The sequence below is a fragment of the Sinocyclocheilus grahami genome, unplaced genomic scaffold (genome assembly GCF_001515645.1).
Source record: "Sinocyclocheilus grahami isolate Dianchi unplaced genomic scaffold, SAMN03320097.WGS_v1.1 scaffold55.1, whole genome shotgun sequence".
NCBI lineage: Eukaryota > Metazoa > Chordata > Actinopteri > Cypriniformes > Cyprinidae > Sinocyclocheilus > Sinocyclocheilus grahami.
The window spans coordinates 835,664-847,920 of record NW_015505234.1 but is presented as its reverse complement, the minus strand read 5'-3'; the positions used below and the strand labels follow the sequence as shown (position 1 = coordinate 847,920).

The 12,257-nt window shown below is 35.3% G+C and overlaps 1 protein-coding gene across 1 annotated transcript in view; it reads left to right on the top strand.

Annotated features, from left to right (window-relative positions):
• Positions 1-11,187, top strand: part of LOC107583851 (N-terminal EF-hand calcium-binding protein 2-like) — a 52,577-nt gene extending 41,390 nt beyond the window's left edge. Inside the window, exons 3-6 of the mRNA XM_016270206.1 lie at positions 7,128-7,236; positions 10,564-10,589; positions 10,712-10,809; positions 11,149-11,187. Coding sequence (XP_016125692.1) covers positions 7,128-7,236; positions 10,564-10,589; positions 10,712-10,809; positions 11,149-11,187 — 272 coding nt within the window. The remainder of the gene's footprint in view (positions 1-7,127; positions 7,237-10,563; positions 10,590-10,711; positions 10,810-11,148) is intronic.
• Positions 11,188-12,257: the final 1,070 nt, after the last annotated feature.

Genomic DNA, 12,257 nt, shown 5'->3' with positions numbered 1-12,257 from the left:
ATGCACTGATCGATCGGCCAGGGATCGGAATCGGCCGATTTTCCTCATGATCAGCCCTGATCGGTCGGTCAGTCTCCCTTTCCGATTTCGAGCCGATCCGTTGTGTTACCAGCAGCACAGGCAATAACGTCAGCCGCACATTCTCGCTCCCTTCTCTCCGACGACCCCTTCTCTCACACACGTCTCATTCGCTCCTGTTAAATAGTGCTCGTATTGTGCATTATTTTATACCAAGCGCACCAGAACTGATCTATATTAGTGGAGCGCACAATCCGCGCTCAGTCTCAAACAGCTTGTGAGACACAAATACCAAAATAAGTGGCTAACTGCGCTAAAACATTCAAATACATAAGTTATGTCAATTCCCGTTTTGGCGAGTATCCAGTTAAACCGTCAGTTTTGGAACGTTAAATAGATGAGAAAGAGAACGCATGTTGTGTTACGGTATATTGGGTCCGTGGATAAACTCTTAAAGGGACCGCAGTCCAATATTCCTTCAGCTGTCTATCATGTTAATCAAAGAACAAAAGACAAATCATTTTCTGCTCTTGACTGAATGCATTTAATGGTAAGCATTAATCTGTAATTTTTACAATGTAGATTACAGAATTTAAAGTAATCAAATGTAAAATAACACTGGATGTTATTTTACATTAGATTATTTTAATTTCTGTAGTATTTCTTAACTGAATAAGAACTTAACCTGAAAAACGTAGTTTCATAGCCCTCTTTATTCTATTGCATTTATTTGTGCTGTTTGAAATAGTTTTATTACTGGCTTTTTTTTTTTTTTTTTTTTTTTTTTTTTTTTTTTTTTTTTTTTAATAAATGAAAACTGTAAAAGTAGATTTTAGATTGTTTGTATATGCTGTCAATTATAGTTAGAAAGAATCTGTATCGGCCAAGAATTGCAGTTGGTGCATCTCTACAGATTTTGCAAAACAGATCAAATTTTCAATTTTTTTCGGAGTTAAAACTGACTTTTTTTTATTTTTTTGACATTTTATATTTTTGTTATGTTTTAGTCAGAGTAAAAAAGCTTAATGTTTAAGAACAAACTTAATGAGGTTTGGATATAAGCTATTTAAATATTAGGCTAGATTTCTTGTTGAAGGTAAACAGTGTTTTATATTTAATGTGGTAAGAAACAATTTTCACTCTGAAATTTCACAAAGAAATGGCAAGTAACACATTTAATTAAACTGAAATGGTAATTTATTGTAAAACATAAAAAAGGGAAGGAGACAAACAGAATGAAAGAGAAAAAAAATGAGAGCGAGCGTATGTACGATTAAGACATCTCAGATCCCAAAGGTCTGCTCCTGTTCTTTTGGTTACCATGGCAACATGTACCCCAGTTTTTGTAAAAAATATTTTAAACTTTTTTTTTTTTTTTTTTTTTTTTTTACAACTTAAAAATTAAAAATAAAGTTATTCTTTAGCAAATCTCAAAATAACCAGTTTAATGCTGTGGGCATTACTGTTGTGATGTATACATTTACTTGTAACATTCAAATTACTGATTTGTTTTATTTTCCATTTATTTAGACAAAATATAATTTTAATATCAGCCATTTATCGGTGGTAACATGAAAATGATTTTTTTTATTGTATTGACTGTAATTTTATCATTAAATTAATTGTTTCATTTAATTGGTCAATAATTTGAATATGATTACAGAAGACAACCAAATGTCGCATAGGAGAGAGAAGGGAAGGAGACAAACAGAATGAAAGAGAAAAAAATGAGAGCGAGCGTATGTACGATTAAGACATCTCAGATCCCAAAGGTCTGCTCCTGTTCTTTTGGTTACCATGGCAACATGTACCCCAGTTCTCCCCAAAACGCGGTGTGAGTTGCGAGAGATGTGAAATGGGAAGAGACGTGTTTGTAAGGAGGTGCTAAGATGTGCTGGGGCCATTGGTTGTGAAAAGTGCTAATTGCCTCTCTTTCATAGGGCGTAGCAAGGTCTGTGACAGTGTCCAGTCCCTGCAGACACTTGCCTTCCTACACACATTAACTAAACTTCACCTCTTGGTCCATTTCCACCTCCCCAAACCAGTCTGATCAGTTGCTTACTCTGCTCCCAAGACAAGGCAACATTCGAGTTGCCTGTTTGTTTTTCTCATCAAATGAAACCTTTCACTCTTTAGTACCACTGAAAGACAGTTTGTTATCTAGAAAGATAAAGCATTTCTGGTAATCAACTGATGTGTGTGTGTATGTGTATATATACTACATTAAATGTATATATTTGGCAGGCATGTGTTAAATTAAAAGAACTAAATCAAAAGTGACATTGAAGATATTTATAATGTTACAAAAATATTGTTTAAATTATGTTCTGTTTCAAATTTGTTCATCAAAGAATCCTGAAAAAATATATATCATGATTTCCACAAATGATTAAGCAGCACAACTGTTTTTAGCATTGATAATAATAGAAAAGGTTTCCGAAGCACCTAATCATCATATTACAATTATTTCTAAAGGATCATATGAAACTGAATGCTGGAGTAATGGCTGCTGAAAATGTAGCTTTGCCATCACAGAAAATTTTTTTTTTTTTTTAATAGATCATAGTTAGTTTAAACTGTATAATAATTGCATTATAGTAGCCCACCTGCAGTTTAGGTGAGTACAGCAAGTTTGAGGTAATTGCACAGCAGGACTGTTCACTCTCTTAAATAGCTCTGCAAGAAGATAAAAATCATTAATTCTAACCAGCATCATGCAAACAATGATCATTGACATAAAGTGCTGGTTGTATGAAATAAATTAGCCAACTTAACCCAGTGCAGAGAGGTTTATTGTCTCATTAAGTTATATTACAGGTAATGTTACTGTTACGCATCAGCTGTCACTAGAACACAATGCTGAATGTGGAAATTGGGCAAGTAAATGTCTGTTTCCTGAGCAAGCACTCCTTCCTGAGAGAAAGAGAAGAAAAGTGGGTCACTGCCTAATTAAGGGCTGGGTTCCCCGTGCTTCTCAGCCTTGCATAGAGATGGGGAAAGATGGAAACACACACTCCATATATAAGCTATGGTTCAGAGAAAGATCTGCTTTTGGTTTTGCTTCCCTTCCACCTTCACTTTCTAACTGTGATAGTGACAGAGAAAGGATGAGAATATTAAGGTAGAAAAAAAACACAAATGCACAGATATGGTAGGGTGTTTTTCTTTAAAGAGCAGAATGGATAAAGGTCATGTATAAATACATGGCCATGTGTTGGAGGTGTAGAACTGCATTGACAAGCCATAAGTGGTTCTCATTTCCAGTACAAGCTTTTGAATTTAGAAACTACAATCCAATAGTTGCTTTGGAACCACTGATTGGCTACACTTACTTTCATATTGTATTTCGTCTCTAGTTTGTCCAGTAAGCGCAAGTCTAACTTCAAGGACGAATCCAGGGTAATGAATATTTCATTTCTCCCAGCATTGACTGCAGCTGAGACTCCTATTTGTAACACCCCCATTTTCTCACCAGTCTTAACCCTTCCCCATAGAGGAAGCCACTACTGTATATTTTCCTAGTAGCCTCCTGTCTCTCATCACTGGTGATGCTTAAAAAAAGGCAGTAAGGTTTTTTTTAATTAATATTTTTATTTAGCAGGGGCACGTTAAATTGATCTAATAAAAATGTATAATACTACAAAAGATTTTTATTTTCTATAAATGGTGTTCTTTTGAACTTCCTCAATCAAACAATCCTGAAAAAATGTATCTGTTTCCACAAAAATATTAAGCAGCACAGCTGTTAGCATTGATAAGAAATATTTCTTGAGCAGCAAATCCGCATATTATGATTTCTGAAGGATCATGTGACATTGAAGACTGGAGCAATGGCTGGTGAAAATTCAGCTTTGCATAACTGGAATAAATGTCATTTTAAAATTAGAAAATTACATTCAAAAATTATTTTAAATTGTAAATTTCATAACATTCCTGTTACTGTATTTTTGATCAAAATAAAAGTCTTGGTGTGCATAAAAGACTAATTTTCCAAAATGCTTAAACATCTTATCGACCCCATATGTATGTTTTGGAAACTGAATAACTAAATGACACTACAATAAATTCAGAGTAATAAAAATGACTTATGTGTCAATTCTGCATTAAGAACGACACACTAGAATTACTCAAAGATCTTGAATAAGTATATGCTTGCAAAGAGTGATGGCTATACAGAAGATATTGTGCAGAAAACCTATAGATGGAATTGGTTTGGGCATGTATATTATGTTCAGGGCAGGATTGGTAATCGGGCATACCGGGCGTTTTCCCGGTGGGCCGACGCATTTAAGGGGCCGACAGAAGGTTTTTTTGTTGTTGTTGTTGCCGAGGACCATCACGCACGGATAGCGAGCAGCCAGATGCCCATTGGTTTGTCTCCTGTATTGACAGCGTAAACATCCAATCACAATGCGCTATAGACAGAGCGATGAAGTATTTTGCTCCGCCTATATAAAGATCGCTTCACCCCAACTTCTTCCTCGTCGGCTTTTCGCACGTTTTCGTGCCCCCTCAGATTTCTGAGCCAAATGGATTTTAAATGCAGCTTCCAAAAGACAAAAAATAGCCGAATAATATTTTTTATATTTGATACAATCACACCGGTGTGATTAGATCGTTTAGTGCGGCACAGCATCAGCTGCTATTCAAATCTGCGTTCACTTTGGCTGGCGCTGAGCCAGAGACAGACGCGTTTGTACAGCACTGCCTTATAACCAATCACACACGAGACTGTTGAGCTTATGAATGCAATGGCCAATCAGAGACGTTCAGATGAGTCATCGCTGAAACGCGGTGTTTTGTTCACTTGCTCGCTGGCTGTGCAGATGTGCGTACGAATGTAAGTAAGATATTCATTTCACAGTGTAAACAGCTTCAGTGATTTAAATTGGAGTTTTTGAGAGTGCCTGAACTCTGGCTAGACTGAAGTGAAAATGTTCTTTGATAATTTAAATGTTCTTTGCTCTCTGTAAAATGAAAACGTTATAGCCTAATATAGTAGCCTAACTTACAATATTGTTATTAAATTCACATCATCTCAACATCACACACAAATACAAAATATTGTATGTTGGATCAAATAAATGCAGGCTTGGTGAGCAGAAGAGAACTCTTTAAAAAACATAAAAAATCTTACTGTTCAAAAAAATTTACTAGTATACTGTGTGTGTGTGTGTGTAAATATATATATATATATATATATATATATATATATATATACATATACATATACATATACATATACACATACACATACACATACACATATACATATACATATACATATATATATATACATATACATATATATATATATATATACATATACATATATATCGAAGTGGTGGTGGGCAACCTGGACCAAAAAATGCCAGGGCCGATTTTTTTGTCCCAGTCCAGCCCTGATTATGTTAATTACTAACCGTGGGCTCTCGTTCCCTCATTAAGGATAATCCGGATTCATCAACATTAGAACGAGGGTTAAGAAGAAACGCACCTAAACCCATCAATTTTCTGTGCATATTATAAAGAATGCTTTGTTCACACGCAGTTATTAGGGAACGTGACCCATGTGAGTCTATGGAACCTACACATAGTTGTATTTTAATTTTAGACAGATTATACTGATTGTATTTGTGATGTTGTGACTGATGGCAGCCTGTTCTGCCTGTTAAAATGTAGATACAGAAATACCCATGTTGCTGATCAGGGCCGTTTCTAGGCATAGGCGAGCTAGGCGGTTGCCTAGGGCGCCGCCAGCTGAAGGGGCGCCAATGAGCGCACGTACTGGCACTTTTAGCAGGGTTGTGATAAAGAGTGGCACGGTCACCCTGAAATATGACTGCTACTGGATTCCCCCAACATTATTGGGCTAGAGTACTGTAAATCTGACGATGCCTGTATGCCACTAGATCAGAGTGCTGTCAATTGCTGCCTGATTGTTGCATGCAAAGTTTGCATTTGGAGCGCTCAACAACGCCGTTAGATCAGTGGGCTCTGTCAGTGCTTTGGCAAGGTAACACTTTGCCATGCAATAAAGCTAAGTTCAAAGGCCAATTTAAAATATTGGTACAGTAAATAAAGTGCACAAAATATTTTGTTTAGGCAGTATTTGTGGCACTTTTGTGGCACATTTGTCCAAAAGGTGTGCGTTTTTTGTGCCAATGCATTGTTAAAGGATCAGTGTGTCATGTAATATTCCCATATAAACTTTAACATCCAATTAAAAAATATTTGTATAGTAAAATTAGCTAATTCACGAGATCAATACATCCTTTATTAGACCGCTTTGTTGAGTTAAATGCATCCTTACGGAGGTGTCGAAATGCTGATTCAATTCATTCATTTCCAACAGCGCTTAATGGGAGCAGCTTCATAGAGGGCAGAGCGTCACATTATTTAAAGGGGACGTTAACACATTAACGAGTAGCAAATGATTAAGTAGCTGCATTGGTTACTTTTATGCCACTGATAAAGCTTTTATATGTAGTTTGGGGTAACAGAGGGGGTTTATAGGTTTGACTGAAATAATAATGCAATAACTGACACTTTAAATCAATGTTTCAAGAAACAACAACAACAAAAATTTAACAAAAAACAGATAAAGACAAAAAAGTGCCATTGATAATATCTAAACAATATGTAGTAGTATAGTATTCAAATCAAAATGTAATAAAATTAATTTATGTGTGATTTATGTGTAAATTATGTGCAATGTCTTAGCCGCTAAGGATTGTTACATAGGGCTATACGGGCATCTAGTGGCAACACAATGATATTAAAGATACTAAATTGTGCAAAATGTTTATCTTAACAGTCAATTTACAAATAATGCATTCAGATTTGTGGAACTCAATGCACTGAATCTCCACAAATTAGTGTTGTTACTATGACAACCAATTTGAATGTGACAAGCAACTGGTGTCTGAAAAGAATTATATATATTTATATATATATACTGTATATAAAATTTGGGAGGGGGGGGCGCAACAGGGATTTCGCCTAGGGCGTCAAATTGGCTAGAAACGGCCCTGGTGCTGATACACAGTACTGTCTGGAGTGTTAAAAATGAATGAGGCATGCAGCTAAAATCTCTGTTTCCCCTGCAGATGATGGAAAGCTATCCCTTGATGAGTTCCAGGCTTTCTTCTCTGATGGGACTCTGAATGAAGAGGAGCTGGAAAAACTGTTTCACACCATTGACTCTGATAACACCAGGTGATTCTACAGACACACAGCACTGAATACACATCCAGTGAATCACAATACAGGACAACAGAGGGGCAATAAAAATAGTCAGGGATTGGTCCAGAATAACAAAAATAATAATATTAAATTGATTGGAACTTTGTAAATTCGTTTCACTTTGTGTTTGTACATCCTGCTCAAGTTGTTAAATGTTCCAGTAAAAACATTAAAGCTATATTTAGAATTATCTTAATAGTTCATGACATATTATCCATTTCTCTACATGTTCATTGTAGAGAATGTTCATTTTCACAAGTTTAGTTTTTTTCTTCTTACAAAATTGCAGCTTGTCTGGGAATTACACAAAAATATAATTCATTAAAAATATATTTAAATGTAATAAATATAATGACAAATAATAATAAACTTTGTTTTAAGTAGATGTAATATATTTATTAATAATAAATACTATATTTATTATATTGTATAATTAATCATACATATCACACAAATTTATTCCACACAATAGATATAGAATTTTTTTTAATTATTGCTTCTGCATGTTACAATATTTAGCATATTTTTATAATTATTTTTTAACAATCATAATTTTATGATAGAAATTCACATTTTCAGATCGAAAGTCTGGTTATGTGTAATAAAAATCACTCCCTGGGACATAAAAGTGCAGCCGTAGTTGGAAAAAACGCTGCATATAGTTTTTGACGATATAACCATATAGCCAGGATCTTCAGATCTTGGTTCTCAATTTAACCCCTGATTATAGGTAATGGTTTCTTAAGAACCAGGCAGAAAAGTGGGGCAGATTTCATTTTGGTGGACATAATAAAGTATAATTAACAGCAAGAAAAGGGGAAAACTGAAAGACAGTGACTGATGAGGGATAATACAGGGATGGGGTTGAACTGTAATAGGACTAGACCCTTTAGAATAGCTGCTTCTTTTGGCACATAACATTGCTTTACTCGCTTTCTCTCTCTGTCTCGCTTAACGTTTTGTGTTTGGAAAATGTCTTACTGTCATCATGACTGCATCTGTCTCATCTATAGCGATCTGCTGCCAGATCTCTCTCCCTTTCTGTTCTCTGTGTTTCACGCACCCTATTTCTCAGTGTTTGTGTGTATAGGTGTGTGTGAGCTGATCTCTGGAGGCAGAGCAGCTCCAGTTGTGTGTTGTCTTTAATCACATTTCAGAATGAATTATGTAAAAAAGGAGGGGAAGTCTGCAGCTGCTAGGATGCGGTCGATGCTCTTCAGGTCCAATACAGCCTTTGCTCTAAATAATGAACCACCAGAGCCCATAAGGACTGGTGCAGAGAAAAGGATGGAGACAAGAGGGCTAGATGATGAGATGGGGGGAGGGCTGGAAAAGACACTGGGATGGGGGGTGCTGAGAGACGCTGAGGTGGTGAAGATCAAACGGAAGAAGAAGAAAACTGAGAGCTTTATGCATGTCACCTTTTTGTGCTTGTTTCTCATTTACACTTGTGTTGAAGATTTGAAATGAAACATGAGCCCCTTATCTTTTGTCTTCCATTTATCTGAATATCATGCTGACATTCACACAATTTGACAGCGTTCTTAACAGGTGCGACTATGATGGAAATCTGTTTTTTTTTTTTGTTCTTACCAGTTGAGACCATGACGAGCAAGGTCTTTTTATTATTTTTTATTATTTTAGCCCCGCCCACTATGAAATCTCTTTGGTCAAAATCCTGCTCTTTATAACTGTATATTAAATGAATGTTAATTTCTGTTTGTAAATCATTTTCCTTCCCTAATTTGACATATGTTTAATTGATGCATGACATTCAACAAGAAAAGAAAAAAATCAAGGGCAAATAAATTTTATTCACTGAGAATCAATTTGATTATGAAAAGTATGTGTTACATATCAGAATGAAGCCAGTCTGAATGCAAGTGTTTTAAAACACTGTTTTAATAGCTATTGTTTAACATGATCTAATAGCACTTGCCGCCTAAATGATGTCAGGAAAGTCATTTGAGGTGAAGAACTTGCTATTATTTTTTTGATTAAAAATTACAGACTGTTTTTTCTTTTTAATAACGTGCACAGATGAATCATTCACAGTGAGACCAAGAACACGCATCAAGAAAGTAAATAGGCTTAATTTAGTTTTAATGTTGACTCCATCCTTTCATCAACATATTGGATGGAAAATAATCACGCTGATGAATCTGATCAGTAGCTTATCTAGCACCGTGCTAATGGGTATGAATAGAATAGGCCACTAAGAGAGAGAGAGAGACTCATGACATTCACACATGACAGTCTTACACACAGCAGTCTTCCCATCTCTTCTGTCCTCCGTTGAGGTGGACGTACTCTTTATTTGACAGGCCAGGCATCAAGAGCTCAGTACCAGTGAAAGGAGAGAGGATTGTTAGCCGTGTTCACTCTCAGTGCCCACCCTACACCTGTAAATGTCATACTTTATATCTTTTTTGTGCTTCCCTTTGCCGATGGCACTTCCATTTTAACAAGTAAGGGAAAGTATAAAGAAGTGAGAGATGAAAAGTCCAATAGCAAAAAAAGATAGAGAGAGGATAGGATGAAGCCTGGAAAGGGTAACAACCAGGCAGTAGCAAAATGGTTTTTAGCTTGCTTCTCTTTCTTTTTCCTTTTTTTTTTTTCTAGTAGTGGCCAGTATGAGTACTTTTTGTAACATTATATATCGCAATAGTCATTTTTGTAGGAATAAAAAAGTGTTTAAATAACCATTTTCTATTACCTATTTTTGGATAATCCAGTCTATGAAATACTTAATCTCATTTGATTATTTCTCCTTTTTGTTTTTGTTTAGATCTCGATAAATTCAACCTAAAATATACGATTATTCATATTCAATTAAGTCTGGCATCAGTACAAATTACAAAACGTCATATTTTGTAACACTTGAGTTACAAACAAAATACTTAAAACATTCAAATTATATCAAAAAATAGTTCTGACTATATTATGATTGGTTGAGCAACAACAACGAAAAACCTCTCTAAAAAACAACATATGCATTTTACCATTCATTAGTTCCAGATCAGTGTCAAATTGGCTGATTAATTCATTTTGATGGAGCATGTAACTTCAAGGTCTGCTGAGGTACTGGTTTCAAAAATCACATATATTTAAGTTTTGTGTTGTGTTATCTTTAAGATCCATATAAATAGATAGTTTAGTGAGATTCTGTATAACCACTCTTGTAAGACACAGATGTAGCATTTGATTTGTGCTGGGTTTTCACTTGTTTCTTATCTCTTTCTTCTCCTGCTTCTTCTATTCTCTTTTTCTGTACGCTTCCCTTTTCCTGCGATGTGTTAGTAATGTTGACACCAAGGAACTATGCGGTGAGTATCAGTATGTTTGTGTGTTAAGCAGTTTAATTTTTCAATGTTTTCATTCTTCCATATTGTTTGTGAGTTTTCAGAAAATGCTTAATTCAGTTCTGGCTCATTTCTCTGTTCATTAGACTACTTTGCCAACCACATGGGGGACTATGAAGGTGTTCTGGCCTCCCTAGAGACACTCAACCTGGCCATTCTCAAAGCCATGGACTTCACCAAAAAGGTTAGTGTGCCAAAAACTGACTAAAGTGTCTTTGCTTCAGTGGCCTTCTGCATTTTTGTCAATATAATGTCCAATAACATGCATTCAGATTTTTGAATATTTCTATTAAAACATTGCTGGTTTAGCTTGGCGACTGCTCCTAAATCAGAGCCTGAATCATATGTATCTTTGGAGGTCTAAAACAGAATTCCATCTCTTATAAGCATACTCCAGTAAATCCTTCCTCAGACGAGGGACAGATATTGAGCATGTTATTGCAGTCTCTCCTACTTGTCTAAATATAACCTCTCATTTCAAAGCTTGGCTTGCATATTCTGTTTGTGGTTTTCTTCTCATTAGCAAGCTGGTGCTCAGTTAGACAGCACTTCAGATTACTGAGCTGTGGCCATCACAAATATGTGCCTCTCTCTTTCTTTCCGTTCTAAGCGAGTGTGTAATCTGATTTATAGAAGACGTAAAAGCCCAGTCGCTCTCTGTTTTTTTCCCTCCAGCTCTTCTCGTATCAGTCTTTGAGCATATTCCTTCCTTCTCCTTGTGTTTCACACTCCCCACCGGCACGCTGGAGAATGTAATTGATGTTAATACTGCAGGTTAGAGTTCTTAAATACCTGGCTGAGTGATAGTTGTAAAATATCTGGCCCGATACAAACTGAGTTTACCCTTTAAAAATGTATAGCCCATTTTGGGTACAGTTATTAGTGTTTGTTTTGTCTGAGCACACACAAGCTTCACAGCGATGGCTTCTGGGATCCAAAACCCTCTTACAGACAAACACTTCTGTTTTAATCCAGCTGGCTGATTGCAAACCCTACATTGATTTCAGAAAGCAAATTATTATACCTTGTGATTCTTCACCACGCCTATATTTGCGTTTCTGTTCTCAACAGATGCTTTCGTACCAAGGCCACTCACAATTGTTAGTGTGAGCGCATAATTTTGTCTTTGAATTCTCCTTTAATCTTTTTTCTCTGTATCAATTTTCCTGCCACACCTGAGATTCTGTTGTACATAATTTCTCTCTTGCAAACATAGCAATGTTCTGCTTGTGTTTTTGCATCATCAGACATTACCTGTGCATAATTTCATATTCAAATAAGTTGTTAAATGTATAGATGAATGTAATGTAGAAAGGGGGTGCAAAGGGGTCCTATAGAAATATATTTTATAGAATTGAATATTACTACTCTCAAAGTTAATGAGTTTCGGGATATTATTTAATCTCTTTATTGCAATTCTGAATTTGATAATTAATTATTTATCTAACCTATTTTTAGATTTATATATCTTATATTACTCTAATAGCGAGTAGATAAAAGTTACATATATCTTTATACAAATTAAATATAATATTTTAATCTGTACTTATGCAGTAAATTATATAAATTATTTATATATATATATATATATATATATATATATATATATATATATATATATATATATATATA